The 17,469-nt window shown below is 42.1% G+C and overlaps 1 protein-coding gene across 2 annotated transcripts; it reads left to right on the top strand.

The window, feature by feature from the left end:
* Positions 1-1,429: 1,429 nt before the first annotated feature.
* On the top strand, positions 1,430-17,457 carry LOC106568911 (beta-hexosaminidase subunit beta). 2 transcript variants are annotated; one of them, XM_045692491.2, is made up of 14 exons: positions 1,430-1,880; positions 2,358-2,509; positions 3,988-4,053; positions 7,620-7,666; positions 7,965-8,075; positions 8,232-8,333; positions 8,658-8,790; positions 9,034-9,214; positions 10,050-10,136; positions 10,326-10,398; positions 10,889-11,063; positions 15,076-15,166; positions 15,308-15,412; positions 17,039-17,457. In XM_045692491.2, the coding sequence occupies exons 1-14, from the start codon at positions 1,618-1,620 to the stop codon at positions 17,100-17,102; spliced, it is 1,650 nt and encodes a 549-aa protein (XP_045548447.1). In that variant the 5' UTR covers positions 1,430-1,617; the 3' UTR covers positions 17,103-17,457. The 2 variants fall into 2 exon arrangements, with proteins under 2 accessions (XP_045548447.1, XP_045548451.1); XM_045692495.2 differs by lacking the exons at positions 1,430-1,880; positions 7,620-7,666 and having other exon boundaries at positions 2,468-2,509.
* Positions 17,458-17,469: the final 12 nt, after the last annotated feature.

Raw genomic sequence — 17,469 nt, 5'->3', positions numbered from 1 at the left:
TTTCTGGACAAAAAAACAAACGGAATGGGGCTAAACACAGGCAAAATCCTAGAGGAAAACCTGGTTCAGTCTGCTTTCCACCAGACACTGGGAGATTAATTCACCTTTCAGCAGGACAATAATGTAAAACACAAGGCCAAATCTACACTGGAGTTGCTTACCAAAAAGACTGCCTCACAGTTAAAATCTATGGCAAGACTTAAAAATGGTTGTCTAGCAATGATAAACAACCAATTTGACAGAGCTTGAAGAATTTTGAAAATAATAATGTACAAATATTGTACAATCCAGGTGTGCAAAGCTCTTAGAGACTTACCCAGAAAGACTCACAGCTGTAGTCACTGCCGAAGGTGATTAAACATGTACTGACTCAGAGATGAATATTTCAGGGAGACATTTCTGTATTTAATTTTCAATAAATTTGCAACATTTCCAAAAATATGTTTTCACTTTGACATTATGGGGTATTGTGTGTAGAGGGGTGAGATGTGTTTTGTTGCTTTAATCCATTATGAATTCAGTGTGTAACACAATAAAATGTGGAATAAGACAAGGGGTATGGTATACTTTCTGGAGGCTCTGTACGTGTGCCAATATACACGTGACCAGAGGCCTGGCCATGACCCAACATAGTCTAGTGTACAAATTACGTGGAATCTACATTTTGCCTGCCAGGGTCTTTACACCTAAATGTGTTCATATTTGTAAAATATAATGGACAGACAGTACGTTTAGATGGATATAGGTCATTTTGGCATGCAACATTGGCAAAATTCCAAAAGTTTTACTGCCGAAACATATTGTCACAAATAATTAATCCACTTAGAAATTGTGAAATGGTGAGATATTGTTGAGATTGATGTGATACTGAATGAAAACATCATTAGAGTCTGAAACAACTTTGTGAAACATGACTGTTTTTGTGACAACATCGCCACTTGCTGGAGAAAATTAAAGCTTGAGAAAAGGTTGATTCTAGAACGTTCAAAGAGCAAGGAGTCATATTATAAAGTCTTCTTACTCACTGAACATCGAACATTCCTTTGGTCAATGTTCAGGCAGCCGGTGTAATATGTGACCATAGGTACTGGCTAGATTACCCCTCAACCTGCTTATGTATTTTGTTCATATGCTTTTTTTAACCATGATCTATTTATGTGGCAATAAGACTTTAATCCATCCGGTGGGGATGAGAGCAAATAAACATAAACATGTTGTAATGTGTTTGTGGAAATATTCTAGATATTCATACTTGTAGTAGGCATTTACAATAAATAGCCTAGCTATCTTGAGGACCTCTAAATCATAAATAATGTATTTATATTTCCTTTACATTATTTATGAGTTGAAAGTCCTCAGATAGCTAGATTGAAAGGTCATCTAGCCAGTCCCTATGGTCACATGTTACACTGGCTGCTTGACCATTAACCAAACAAATGCTCGGTTTTCAGTGATGTACTGTCTCATGGCTCAATAGATAAACAGAGACATATGAGATGTCTTATATGATTTGCTAGATTAGATTTCGTCCCATTTCCACATTGATTCAAGCCCCACCCGCTCGAGGCTAATACAGTCTTGCCAGTTGTCAGCAGACTGGCAACACCATAGGACATCATGTTTGCGACGCTGAAGTTTGCAGCGTTGTTGCTCGCGGTTGTTGTCTGCTGGGCAACGCAAGATTATGATTATAATGACGCTGAAATAGACGAGGAGCCTACTTTGGGTGATTCTCCGTATGGATCTCTTTGGCCGTTGCCTCAGAAAGTCCAAATATCCACGGTAGTATTCAAACTCAGCGGTGCTAGCTTCCATATATTCGACGCTAAAGAATCGTCTTCTGGTGCGAGCTGCAGACTTCTTCAAAATGCATATCGAAGGTAAATAACAGGCATCAGCATGCTTTCATGATTTATTTGTTTTGCGTTAGCTCCTTTTAAAGTGGCAATATGCGTTTTTTTTTTTTTTTACTTTTAAATGAATGTACCCATTGATTCTTGAAGAGTATAAATTAATTGCCTCATAAGTTTATGAATGAGGCGTTACATTTCTCCAGCCCCAACCCTAAACTGTTTACCTCAAAAGGTGTCGCTTGTTATTGTTTAAACTTCAGATGTCCCATTTCAATAACGTTTGCTTTAAATGCCGGTAGTCAATTTTTATTTAATTAGGCTTACAGATGTATCAATCTGAACGTTTTTCAAAAGTACGAGATAAATTAATGTATAAATACAAATGGCTTGCTGCTGAAGTGTATTATGGATAGACATTCTACTTACATACATTCCTTCTCTTCCTGGGGTTCTAGACCAATTGTCACAAACATGACACACTGGTTTTGTTCCTCCTTCCTTTAGGTATGATGAGTACATCTTTACCAGTTCCAGAAAGCAAGGGCAAAACAAGAGCAAAAAGGCATTGGCCTCTGACATGTCTGAATTACAGGTGTGGATCACATCAGCTGACTCTGAGTGTGACAGCTACCCCAGTGTGACATCTGACGAGTCATGTGAGTGCACAGGCATGGTGTTTGTCTTACCTTTCCATTTTAGTCATTTAGCAGACACTCTTATCCAGAGCGACTTACAATTATAGTGCATTTGTAACTGGTGTGAATTGGCTAGTTAGTTAGCGGGGTGCACGCTAACAGCGTTTCAATTTGTGACGTCACTCACTCTGAGACCTTGAAGTAGTTGTTCGCCTTGCTCAGCAAGGGCTGCGGCTTTTGTGGAGCGATGGGTAACGATGCTTCGTGGGAGGCAGTTGTCAATGTGTGCAGAGGGTCCCTGGTTCGAGCCCAGGTAGGGGCGAGGAGAGGGACGGAAGCTATACTGTTACATTGGTGCCGTGACCCAGATCACTGTTTGCTGCGGCAAAGGAGGAGGTCAAAAGGGGGTGAGTGTAACCGGTGTGAAATGGCTAGTTAGTTAGCGGGGTGCAAGCTAACAGCGTTTCAATCGGTGACGTCACTCAATCTGAGACCTTGAAGAAGTTGTTCCCCTTGCTCAGCAAGGGCTGCGGCTTTTGTGGAGCGATGGGTAACGATGCTTCGTGGGAGGCAGTTGTCGACGTGTGCAGAGGGTCCCTGGTTCGAGCCCAGGTAGGGGCGAGGAGATGGACGGAAGCTATACTGTTACACATTCATCTTAAGGTAGCTAGGAGAGACAACTACATATCTCAGTCATAATATGTACATTTTACCACAATAAAACTGCTGTCAGCAAAGTCAGTGCTAGTAAGAAAAGACAGGTGCTGGTGTTCTAAGACAGGGTCTGTATGCACAAAGACTTTCAGAGTGTGCTAACACAGGATCTGATTTCTAAAGCATATGGTCAGGGGGGACCTAATCCCAGATCAGCACTCCTGAGACTCAGTGACTATGGGCCCATGTTTTCAAGTTTGGACTGGAGCAGGATAAATGCAAATGGAAGAGACTTCAGTCGTATAGTGGAGGGGCCTCCCCAGAGGGCTCGGGGTCTCATCATCCCACACCAGTGCTTAGGGGAGTATTATCCTCTGGTGCGGTTTACGTCTGCCAGTATATTTTACGTAAGTAGTAGACCAAGAGGGAGACCCATTGGATGAGATGGTCAGAAGGGCGGTACCTCTGACCTTCTCATCCAATGGGTTTTGAGATGGAGTTGAGAAGAGCAGACGCAAGGAATCAAGGAAATGCAATTGAGATTATCCCACAGAGGGATTACCTGGATTGTTTTGGAGATAATGGATTTATTCAACGGTCAGGTCTTTGTTGTGAAGGCCCTTAGCTACTGTTTCATGAATGCACACCAGTGGTACACATGCAAGTTTGGTTGTGGACGAGTTTCAAGGCCCCAAACTAATAGAGAAATGAATGTATTTACTTACACATCAAAGAAGTAGATGGGTAACCATGACACATGCTTGTCTTTGAATCAATATGCATTATTGGATGTTAACACATTTTAAAACACAACATAGGACTGTGTTCTCTCTGCCTTTCCACAGACAAACTGTCAGTGGACTCTCCTGTTGCTGTGCTGAAAGCACCTAAGGTGTGGGGAGCTCTGAGAGGTAGGGGTCATGGCTTTTATTCTACACACTGTTTATATTCTGATGAAGAGGTTTGTTCAAGACGTCACGACATCCTCTATTTTCATACTGTAATAACCCTTTATTGTTCTGCATGCTTATAACATTCCACTTGTTTTCATAACCCAGGTGCAACTTTTGTGGTTGCCTTTAGAGTTTCTTGTGTCTAGACCTTGAGAGCTACAGGAAGTACTAACTAGAGGTCGACCGATTATGATTTTTCAACGCCGGTACCGATTTATTGGAGGGCCAAAAAAAGGCCGCTACCGATTAATCGGACAATTTTTATTTATTTGTAATAATGACAATTACAACAATACTGAATGAACACTTATTTTAACTTAATATAATACATAAATACTATCAATTTAGCCTCAAATAAATAATGAAACATGTTCAATTTGGTTTAAATAATGCAACAACAGTGTTGGAGAAGAAAGTAAAAGTGCAATATGTGCCATGTAAAAAAGCTAACGTTTAAGTTCCTTGCTCAGAACATGAAAACATATGAAAGCTGGTGGTTCCTTTTAACATGAGTCTTCAATATTCCCATGTAAGAAGTTTTAGGTTGTAGTTATTATAGGACTATTTCTCTCTATACGATTTGTATTTCATATACCTTTTGACTATTGGATGTTCTTATAGGCACTTTAGTATTGCCAGTCTAACAGTATAGCTTCCGTCCCTTTCCTCACTCCTACCTGGGCTCAAACCAGGAACACATCGACAACGGCCACCCTCAAAGCAGCGTTACCCATGCAGAGCAAGGGGAACAACTACTCCAAGTCTCAGAGCGAGTGACGTTTGAAACGCTATTAGCACGCACCCAGCTAACTAGCTAGCCATTTCACATCGGTTACACCAGCCTAATCTTGGGAGTTGATAGGCTTGAAGTCATAAACAGCGCAATGCTTGAAGAATTGCGAAGGGCTGCCGGCAAAACGCACGAACGTGCTGTTTGAAGGAATGCTTACGAGCATGCTGGTGCCTACCACCGCTCAGTCAGACTGCTCTATCAAATATCAAATCATAGGCTTAATTATAGTATAATAAACACACAGAAATACAAGCCTTAGGTCATTAATATGGTCGAATACGGAAACTATCATCTCAAACAAAACGTTTATTTTTTTCAGTAAAATACGGAACGGTTCCGTATTTTATCTAACGGGTGGCATCCCTAAGTCTAAATATTCCTGTTACATTGCACAACCTTCAATGTTATGTCATAATTACCTAAAATTGTGGCAAATTAGTTCGCAACGAGCCAGGCGGACCAAACTGTTGCATATACCCTGATTCTGCGTGCAATGAACGCAAGAGAACTGACACAATTTCACCTAGTTAATATTGCCTGCTAACCTGGATTTCTTTTAGCTAAATATGCAGGTTTAAAAATATATACTTCTGTGTATTGATTTTAAGAAAGGCATTGATGTTTATGGTTAGGTACAGTCGTGCAACGATTGTGCTTTTTTCGCAAATGCGCTTTTGTTAAATCATCCCGTTTGGCGAAGTTGGCTGTCTTTGTTAGGAAGAAATAGTCTTCACACAGTTCGCAACGAGCCAGGCGGCCCAAACTGCTGCATATACCCTGACTCTGTTGCAGAGGTGACACATTTTCCCTAGTTAAAATAAATTCATGTTAGCAGACAATATTAACTAAATATGCAGGTTTAAAAATATATACTTGTGTATTGATTTTAAGAAAGACATTGATGTTTATGGTTAGGTACACGTTGGAGCAAGACAGTCCTTTTTCGCGAATGCGCACCACATCGATTATATGCAACGCAGGACAGGCTAGATAAACTAGTAATATCATCAACGATGTGTAGTTAACTAGTGATTATGATTGATTGATTGTTTTTTATAAGATAAGTTTAATGCTAGCTACAACTTACCTTGGCTTCCTACTGCATTTGCGTAACGGGCAGGCTCCTCGTGGAGTGCAATGTATAGCAGGTGGTTAGATCGTTGGACTAGTTAACCGTAAGGTTGCAAGATTGAATCCCCAAGCTGACAAGGTAAAAATCTGTCGTTCTGCCCCTGAACAAGGCAGTTAACCCACCGTTCCTAGGCCGTCATTGAAAAAAAGAATGTGTTCTTAACTGACTTGCCTAATTAAAAAATATTATAAAAAATAAATAAAATCTGCAAATCGGTGGCCAAAAATACCAATTATTGATTGATGAAAACTTGAAATCGGACCTAATTAATTGGCCATTCCATAACCTGATCTTTGAGACTTATACTTTCCATAGTACTGTTGTCCTGAGAGGAAAGCTTGCAAGTAAGCATTTCATTGTACTGTTTACAACACTACACTGTTTCCTGTGCATATGGCTAACTTTGATTTGAGACATATCCAGGTTTGCAGCAGTGTGTTGTAAATGGGGATGTAACAATTCACCGATACCCGTCGGTCACAGATTCAAATGTTTAAGATACAATTGCATTGGTCCGCGGACCACAAACTGACCCAAATGTAGCATACATCGGTCAGAAAATCTATTCAAACGTTCTGAATCAGCAGTTCAATGTGTTGTTGTTGCTCATATTACGTTCTTCATACCTTCCGAAAAGACCATCTATTGTGACAACTGAAGTCCTATCCTTCAGTGTCAAACTGCATGTGACTATTTTGTTGTTGATCTACAAGTCATTTTGAATGCAGAACAACTCAAGGCGATATCAGTAGCCTAGTCAAACTGCGCACTGTGCGGCAGGTGGCCTAGCGGTTAAGAGGTTGGGCCAGTAACCGAAAGCTTGCCGGTTCGAATCCCAGAGATGATTAGGTGACATCTATTGATGTGCCCTTGAGCAAGGCACTTAACCCTAATTGCTCATGTAAGTCGCTCTGGATAAGAGCGTCTGCAATAGTGTTGGTAGTTTTGCTTTAAACAGAGTATTTGGTCGTTTTTTGATATACAGGGTAAAGTTGATAACTTCATAACGAGGACAGCAGTCACTTTTGCGAGGAGAACTGTGTGGCAGAAGCGAGAGAAGAGAAGATCACTCTGTTAACTTCCAAACGATCAAACCCATTTGATTTTGAGATATGTGGGGGGGTGAAATCCAAAGTTGTGCCATGTATTGGCTTTGTCATAGCTAATTTCTAAACGATAAATATTGATACTAGCTCAAACATTTAATCTGCAAAAATGACAAGTGTGTGATGGTGATTTCAGAACCAAAGTGGGGGACCAAAAACAGGCTACAGTGCACCCACCTAATCTGATAGTGGTAATGAGATGGTAGATGCCTAGTCTCCCTTATGGCTCAACTCAGGGGCCTACATAGTACATGCACTATAGACATACATCATTTACACACACACCACATATCAAACCGACTCTTATGAATCGTTTCAAACTAAACTAAAACGTATCTGTCCTGTATGGTATCGGAGCCCATACGTTTAGATGCGTATCGAATCCTCTTGAAATGGTAAGGTGCACATCCCTAGTTGTAAAGCATGTCTTTGCAATCGTTGCGATTGTGACTGTTGATTAACCATTGTCTGTGTCTCGTTTCCTAATTGCTAGGTCTGGAGACTTTTAGCCAGTTGGTGTATAAGGATGAATATGGAGCAGTAAGTTTGCGTTAGTGCCATGTGAATAGTTTGCTACATTCAACCAGGAGGCCTTACCAATGTCTGAACACCAGTCGTATGATTGCGGAAGTAAACTACCTCACCGGTTTTCATTTGTTATTATTCCAAGTGTTTTGTATTGCATCAACACATTTGGACATTCAGTTGCCCTCAATTTAGCAAGCTATTTTCAATCCAACATTGTGGTTTTGGCCTCAGTATTCATTATATATAAGTAGTTTAAATTGTACCAATATTTCAATAATACTTTCATTTTAAAATTGTTTTATTTTCACAGAAAAGCATCAATAGGACAGACATTCACGACTTCCCACGGTTTGCACATCGAGGCCTCTTATTGGACACCTCTCGTCACTTCCTGCCCATCAAAGTCATTTTAGCCAATCTGGTAAGAGGACGATACATGGATCCTGATTTCAGTTCACTGTGTTGTTATGGTTAAATGTTTGCATTGGCCATATGTTCAAATCATTTTCAATTTGTAATAATGGCATAACATAACGTCATACTCATAACATCATGTTCTCCCCCAATCCATACACAGGAAGCCATGGCGTGGAACAAATTCAATGTGTTCCACTGGCACATAGTAGATGACCCCTCCTTCCCTTACCTGAGCCGTACCTTCCCCCAGCTGAGTCAACATGTGAGTGGATGGGCGTTGTTATTGATATCCTGGTACCATTTCAGCTGCTATGCCTTCAGTTTTCACATACCTGAAAGGACTAGATGGGTGAAGGGGATATGGTGGAAGTGAAATGTGAAAAGAATATGGTCAGTGCTTCACAAGGCCTATTGGAGGGCTAGGTAGAGCCATCATATTGCTAACACATCTGTAATCATAGATGTAGGGATATATAACCAGTCTAAACTTCATTGTGATCATGAAGTACAGGACGTGCATAAATGATGCATGTTTCATATAAATGTCAAATGTGTGTAGATAACTTTTTCTATCCTGTGACTGCAGGGAGCATACCAGCCGTACACACATGTGTACACGCCTTCTGATGTGAAGATGATCATCGAGTTTGCTCGCCTAAGGGGCATTCGGGTTGTCCCCGAGTTTGACACCCCTGGGCACACTCAGTCATGGGGCAAAGGTGAATGTGAGGTCATTCAGATGAACATTTTCTGGCTGTATCGAGGGGTTCATTTCTAGGGGGTCAGGGTTGTCTTTTGTCCTTTAGACATGCACATTTTCATAATATTTTTGTAAGAATTTAACTGAAATATGCAGCTACCTGATATTGCATTGGTTTTATCTGCACCAAATGACTCCTCTTTCCTCTCGAATGCACCCATCTCACTCATGCTTCCCTCCCCCTCATGCTCACCCCTTCCAGGGCAGAAGGACCTGCTGACCCCCTGTTACTCTGGAGCCAGCCCCTCTGGTTCGTTCGGACCGGTCAACCCCATGCTCAACACAACCTATGACTTTATGAGCATGTTCTTCAAGGAAGTCAGCACAGTGTTCCCTGATGCCTACGTCCATCTGGGAGGAGACGAGGTCAACTTCAGCTGCTGGTGAGACAGGGACATTTAACATGCATTTTCCAATGGGAGTTACAGTTAATATATTCATTTACATTTACGTCATTTAGCAGACGCTCTTATCCAGAGCGACTTACAAATTGGTGCATTCACCTTATGATATCCAGTGGAACAACCACTTTACAATAGTACATCTATATCTTTTTTGGGGGGAGGGTAGGGGAGGGTTAGAAGGATTACTTAATCCTATCCCAGGTATTCCTTAAAGAGGTGGGGTTTCAGGTGTCTCCGGAAGGTGGTGATTGACTCCGCTGTCCTGGCGTCGTGAGGGAGCTTGTTCCACCATTGGGGTGCCAGAGCAGCGAACAGTTTTGACTGGGCTGAGCGGGAACTGTGCTTCCACAGAGGTAGGGGGGCCAGCAGGCCAGAGGTGGATGAACGCAGTGCCCTTGTTTGGGTGTAGGGACTGATCAGAGCCTGAAGGTACGGAGGTGCCGTTCCCCTCACAGCTCCGTAGGCAAGCACCATGGTCTTGTAGCAGATGCGAGCTTCAACTGGAAGCCAGTGGAGTGTGCGGAGGAGCGGGGTGACGTGAGAGAACTTGGGAAGGTTGAGCACCAGACGGGCTGCGGCGTTCTGGATGAGTTGTAGGGGTTTAATGGCACACTTAACCACAGCACCCACTTAACCACAGACTCCTCATCCACTACAAATGTATGACCACAATAATTGTCAATAGCCAACAGCCATGTGACACTGGCTTGTTTGACACTCAATGGAAATTAAATCACAGAAACCCGTACGGTAGGCCGTGTCTTGGCTCACATCAATAAAAATCACTTCTACTTTCTGCCTCTGTGATCCACAGGAAGTCCAACCCTGACATCCAGAAGTTCATGGAGCAGCAAGGCTTTGGGATGGACTACAGCAAGCTGGAGTCTTTCTACATGCAGAGGTGTGGCTTCATTCAGACCTCTGGATGGCCTTAAAGTGAAACAAATTACGTTGATCAGTCATTCGGCCAACCTGAGAAACCGTAACTTATCCATATGTTCTCAAAGATTTCCTCTCCTTGATTTCCACTCTTTTTTTCTGAAGCTTAATTATTCACGTTATCATGTGGTTATTTTCTGTCACATGATAGGCTCTTGGATATCGTCACCACTACCAACAAGGGCTACATGATCTGGCAGGAGGTCTTTGACAACGGTGTTAAGGTAGCCGAACAACAGCAGTTATCAGCACTGGCAGATTGAAAAGTAGCCACTCCGATGTCTAGAAATCAAAGGGTCATTTTCTGAAATCAAATTCTGATACTTCTATAATCAAAATATCTTCAGTTACCCTACTCAATTCTTACCTTGTGTTTACATAGTAGTACATTTAGCTTCATGGCTTGGCTTCTATAGTTTCCCCCCTGTTAGAGTTGGAAAGGAAAAGATAATACTAATACTATCTGATAACCACCAGAACTTAAAGTCTGTGTCTGTTTGAGCTTGCCTGGATTAATAGACCAATAGAAAAGTCCCAAAACTGAAAATGCCACCCATTCGAGGAAGCTTAATCGAATTCCCATCAGACTCAAGCAAACGCTCAATGTATTTGAATCGATCGGCTATTTGAAACCCAAGTCTGACCACCACATCCACAAATAATGCACAGACAAACATGTTTTCTGAGTCTAACAAATCAGTGTAATACTTGCAGTTGAAGTCGGACACGGTAGTGCATGTGTGGATGGGGAACAAGGTGGAGGAGGAGCTTCAGAAGGTGACGGAGGCGGGCTTCACCACCATCCTCTCCGCCCCCTGGTACCTAGACTACATTAGCTATGGACAGGACTGGCAGAAGTACTACAGAGCCGAGCCACTCGGCTTCAAGGGTCAGTTGGCTTCATCAGATGGTGTTTTTATACTCTCAACGTATTTTATTTATTTATTTATTTATGGAAATTGCTCTGAGTTTTAGCCTAACACGCCAAGGCTGAAAATGCCAAAATGGTGATTAAAAACTGAAAGACCTCACTCAACAGGTTTGCGCTTGGATATTGCACAGCTGTATCGAAATCTCTGCTCTCTGGAAGAAAGTTGTTGTATGGCGATGGTGACTGTTGGAAGGCGGGTTTGGCTCCATATTGTGCCATTAGCTCTTGCTGGTTTTGAGAGCAGCCTATTCAGTTGAAAAAGTGTCTTGTTTAAATCCATTACAAATGTTTCTCCATCCTGGTCTTGGGTTCCCAAAGGGGTGTTTTTGCCTTACCACTAAAAACCTTATTCATATCATCAAAGCTTGATGATGAGTTGATCATTTGAATCAGCTATGTAATTTTAGGGCAAAAAATAAAATGCCCCTTTGGGTCCCCAGGACCATTATTGAGAAACACTGTATTACAATGTTGACAGGGGGCCCGAAGTATACATCTTCATGGCTTGTTGCAGTGTATTACTTTCCAAATACTATCCCTGACAATTCCTACGTTGTCAGTTATTTTCCTTTCTGTACATGTTCACTTGGCATTCATGATGCGTTGTTTTTCAGCTGCACAATGCTTCTCTTATATCAGGGTTACATTCAAGACCAGCAACACTGTACCATGTTAAACATTATGAGCAAGAAGTTGACATACAGTGCATTCAGAAAGTATTCAGAACCCTTCCCTTTTTCCACATTGTTACGTTACAGCCTTATTCTAAAATTGATTAAATAAATAAATCCTCATTAATCTACATACAATACCCCATACTGACAAAGCGAAATCAGGTTTTTAGACATTTTTGCAAATGTATTAAAAAAATATATATATGTGTGTATGTGTATATGTATGTGTGTGTGTGTAGTCTTGAAATTGGGCTCAGGTGCATCCTGTTTCCATTGATCATCCTTGATGTTTCTACAAGTTGATTGGAGTTCACCTGTGGTAAATTTAATTGATTGGACATGATTTGGAAAGGCACACATCTTTCTATATAAGGTCCCATCAAGCCATAAGGTCGAATTAATTGTCCGTAGATCTCTGAGACAGGATTGTGTTGAGGCACGGATCTGGGGAAGGTTGGCAAAAAAATTGTGCAGCATTGAAGGTCCCGAAGAACACCGTGGCCTTCATTTTTTTAAATGGAAGAAGTTTGGAACCTCCAATACTCTTCCTAGAGCTGGCCCCTTGGCCAAACTAAGCAATCAGGGGAGAGGAGCCTTTGTCAGGGAGGTGACCAAGAACCCAATGGCCATTCTGACAGAGCTCCAGAGTTCCTCTGTGGAGATGGGAGAACCTTCAGCGGCAGGGAATTGGAGACTCAGGCTCGAGGGAAAGATGAATGGAGCAAAGTACAGAGGGATCCTTGATGAAAACCTGCTCCAGAGCGCTCAGGACCTCAGACTGGGGCGAAGGTTCACTTTCCAACAGGACATCGACCCTAAGCACACAGCCAAGACAACACAGGAGTGTTTGCGGGACAAGTCTCTGAATGTCCTTGAGTGGCCCAGCCAGAGCCCGGACTTTAACCCAATCAAACATCTCTGGAGAGACCTGAAAATAGCTGTGCAGCGATGCTCCCCATCCAACCTGACAGAGTTTGAGAGGATCTGCAGAGAAGAATGGGAGAAACTCCCCAAATACAGGTGTACAAGCTTGTAGCTTCATAACCAAGAAGATTTGAGGTTGTAATCGCTGCTTCAGGTGCTTCAACAAAGTACTGGGTAAAGGGTCTGAATACTTATGTCAATATCATATTTCAGTTTATTTTTAATACATTTGCAAACATTTCTAAAATCCTGCTTTTGCTTTGTGGTATTGTGTGTAGATTGAGTGGGGGCAAAAAACTATTTGATCTAGTCTTCCCTGTGGCTCAGTTGGTAGAGCATGGTGTTTGCAACGCCAGCATGGTGTGTGCAACGCCAGGGTTGTGGGTTCGATTCCCACGTGGGGCCAGTACAAGATGTTTTTTTAAATAAAATAAATGCATGCATTTATTTAATGCATGCTCTGGATAAGAGCGTCTGCTAAATGACTAAAATGTAAATTTTAGAATAAGGCTAACAAAATGTGGGAAAAATCAAAGGGTCTGAATACTTTCTGAATGCACTGTAAAACCTTACAAATGCAGCCAACTCTGTATTGTGATGTCTACCCCAAAGAGAGACAAATGCCAATGCACTGATATAAACCACCCCACCGGAAGCGTCTGACAAGAGGACCGCTCCTTCAATTGGTCACTGCTATGTTTCGCATCTTGAATGCAAGCTTATCCATGAGAGCTCTGCTGTGGCATTTTGTTTTTCTATTTAATGTTTTTCTCTCCAAAAAATACTACTCTACCCTAATTAGTACTAATAATACTCCTAATTGCTAAGGCTATTTCTCAATCACATGTTGCATGTGTATATATGTGTGTGTCTGCTGTATGTAGCTAAAGGCAGGCTCACTAATCCACATGTGGAAAGGCAACCAGCAGCAGTACCAGGCTGAGATGACGAGGGTCACAGCATCAGGCTACCAGACCCTGCTATCCACACCCTGGTACCTCAACCGCATCTCCTACGGCCAAGACTGGTAGGCCACTTACAAGTTCGACCCACAGAACTTCAATGGTGTGTGCCCTATATGGCTGTGTTTACACAGGCAGATAAATTCTGATATTGTTCTCCACTAATTAAAAAAAATAATATATATATATATGGGGAAAAAACAATCAGAATTAGGCTGCGTTTACATTGGCAGCCCATATAGATGCTTTGGACAGGCTTTATTTCTGAGAAAGTACCATTCCTCGGCTCTTACTTGTCTTTGCTGTGTTAGTTCAACTCGTGCATCCTTAAAATGTCCAACTTATTTGGTGCTTGTTCATGTTAAGGTTTGAGGAGTTTTTAGTTTGTCGTTTTGCACACTGGCCCCAACACTCATCACAAACCCAGTGGTGTAAAGTACTTAAGTAAAAATATTTTAAAGTACTTCGTAAGTCTTTTTTTTTTTTTTTGGTATCTACTTCACTATTTATATTTTTGCCAACTTTTACTTCACTACATTCCTAAAGAAAATAATGTACATTTTACTCCATACATTTTCCCTGACACCCAAAAGTACTTGTACCATTTTGAATGCTTAGCAGGACAGGAAAAGGGTCCAATTCACACACTTATCAAGAGAACATCCCTGGTCGTCCCTACTGTCTCTGATCTGGTCGGACTCACTAAACACATGCTTCGTTTGTAAATGATGTGTTAGCCAGGGGCACACTGTAAATGAAAAAACAAGAAAATCGTGCCGCCTAGTTAGCTTAATATAATGAATTTTAAATTATTTATACTTCTACTTTTGATACCTAAGTACATTTTATCAATTACATGTACATTTGATACTTAAGTATATTTAAAACCAAATAGTTTTAGACTTTTACTCGTCGTATTTTATTGGATGACTTTTACTTGAGACATTTTCTATTGAGGTATCTTTACTTCTCAAGTATGACAATTGGGTACTTTTTCCACCACTGACGATACCTCACTCAATATTAACAGTAGGGCAGCAAAAACCAATACAGTGAATGACTCGCTTTATAGTTTGTTGATAAAGACTTTGCCTGGCCCTGCTGTTCTAGAGTGCTAGTGGATTCATGTGACACAGTTCTGAGGTCACCCACTTTCTGAGTCTGAATAGGGAAAACGCTCCCCGTGCCAAAAGCAATCTGCTTTTTTTCTTATGAGCCGATGGTCACACGGTTTGGATTTCTGTGCAACTAAGTGCAAGCCTGTTGACTGAAGTAGCAGAAAAATATCCCTCCAGAAACTCTGTTTACATGGTAAGATTAAATACAGATATTGACATACATAAATGTTTACATATGATGTTTATGTGAATGTGATTACCCCCTGACCCCTAAATTACCCTTTGAACCCAGGCACAGATACCCAGAAAAAGCTGGTGATTGGAGGAGAGGCATGTCTGTGGGGAGAATATGTGGATGCTACCAACCTGACCCCTAGACTCTGGTACACCAGGCAACACCACATTAATAATAATGAAACATCCTTTCTCTCATCTATCTCACACATATGTTCAGCAATGTTATAGCCTACAGTTTAATTACTAAGAAGTCTTGGTCCCATAACGTGTTTCTCTCCTATGCTCAGGCCCCGTGCCAGTGCTGTAGGGGAGCGGTTGTGGAGTGACAGGGATGTGAGGGACCTAAACGATGCCTACAGTCGTCTAGCCAAGCACCGCTGTCGCATGGTCCAGTAAGTCGTGCCCATAGAGATACATAAACTCAGCAAAAAAAGAAACATCCTCTCACTGTCAACTGCATTTATTTTCAGCAAACTTAACATGTGTAAATATTTGTATGAACATAAGATTCAACAACTGAGACATAAACTGAACAAGTTCCACAGACATGTGACGAACAGAAATTGAATAATGTGTCCCTGAACAAAGGGGGTGTCAAAATCAAAAGTAACAGTCAGTATCTGGTGTGGCCACCAGCTGCATTAAGTACTGCAGTGCATCTCCTCCTCATGGACTGCACCAGATTTGCCATGATGTGAGATGTTACCCCACTCTTCCACCAAGGCACCTGCAAGTTCCCAGACATTTCTGGGGGAAATGGCCCTAGCCCTCACCCTCTGATCCAACAGGTCCCAGACGTGCTCAATGGGATTGAGATCCGGGCTCTTCGCTGGCCATGGCAGAACACTGACATTCCTGCCTTGCAGGAAATAACACACAGAACCAGCAGTATGGCTGGTGCCATTGTCATGCTGGAGGGTCATGTCAGGATGAGCCTGCAGGAAGGGTACCACATGAGGGAGGAGGATGTCTTCCCTGTAATGCATAGCGTTGAGATTGCCTGCAATGACAACAAGCTCAGTCCGATGATGCTGTGACACACCGCCCCAGACCATGACGGACCCTCCACCTCCAAATTGATCCCGCACCAGAGTACAGGCCTCAGTGTAACGCTCATTCCTTCGACGATAAACGCGAATCCGACCATCACCCCTGGTGAGACAAAACCATGACTCGTCAGTGAAGAGCTCTTTTTGCCAGTCCTGTCTGGTCTAGCGATGGTGGGTTTGTGCCCTTAGGCGACGTTGTTGCCGGTGATGTCTGGTGAGGACCTGCCTTATAACAGGCCTACAAGCCCTCAGTCCAGCCTCTCTCAGCCTATTGCGGACATGCAGTTGTTGTTGCCATCCTGTACCTGTCCTGCAGGTGTGATGTTCAGATGTACCAATCCTGTGCAGGTGTTGTTACACGTGGTCTGCCACTGCAAGGACGATCAGCTGTCCGTCCTGTCTCCCTGTAGCGCTATCTTAGGCGTCTCACAGTACGGACATTGCAATTTATTGCCCTGGCCACATCTGCAGTCCTCATGACTCCTTGCAGCTTGCCTAAGGCACGTTCATGCAGATGAGCAGGGACCCTGGGCATCTTTCTTTTGGTGTTTTTCAGAGTCAGTAGAAAGGCCTCTTTAGTGTCCTAAGTTTTCATAGCTGTTACCTTAATTGCCTACTGTCTGTAAGCTGTTAGTGTCTTAACGACCGTTCCACAGGTGCATGTTCATGAATTGTCTATTGTTCAGTGAACATGCATGGGAAACAGTGTTTTAAACCCTTTACAATGAAGATCTGTGAAGTTAATTCATAAAGATCCAAATATCTTTGAAAGACAGGGTCCTGAAAAGGGGACGTTTCTTTTTTTGCTGAGTTTACTTCTCTGTATTATTATTCTATTTCATTCCATGGTGGCCCCCCAGTCGTAGTAAAAAGAATCATCACCTCTTGACGGTAGTATACAATGTGGTAACTCTCTCTTCCTGTCCTCTCTCTCTTGACTGGTAACTCTCTCCCCCCCACCCTCCCCAGGCGTGGTATCCCAGCTGAGCCTCTCTTTACAGGTTACTGTGCACATGAGTACAAAGGGGTATGAAAAGTGAAGACCACTGTGATCGTCTTCATGACTTCATTGATGCACTGATGCGAGCCAAAATTTGTTTTTTTTAACAATGTTTTCCAGAACAATCCTCATTCCATGTAATGTCACATTGATCTTGTTTTTAGAAAACAATTTTTTTTTTATATGAATGTATGATTCAAATGATTAATAATTACATTTTAGTCAATTAGCAGATGCTCTTACAGCGACTTGCAGTAGTTAGTGCATACATTTTCATTTTTTTTTTTATACTGGTCCCATTGTGGGATTCAAACCCTGAAATTGCAAGCTCCATGCTCTACCAACTGAGCCACATGGGACTTAATAATAATAAACCTTTGCAAGGTCAGTTGTCTGTGTA

The sequence above is a fragment of the Salmo salar genome, chromosome 01 (genome assembly GCF_965601325.2).
Source record: "Salmo salar chromosome 01, fSalSal1, whole genome shotgun sequence".
Classification (NCBI taxonomy): domain Eukaryota; kingdom Metazoa; phylum Chordata; class Actinopteri; order Salmoniformes; family Salmonidae; genus Salmo; species Salmo salar.
This window is presented reverse-complemented; position numbering and strand designations above follow the sequence as displayed.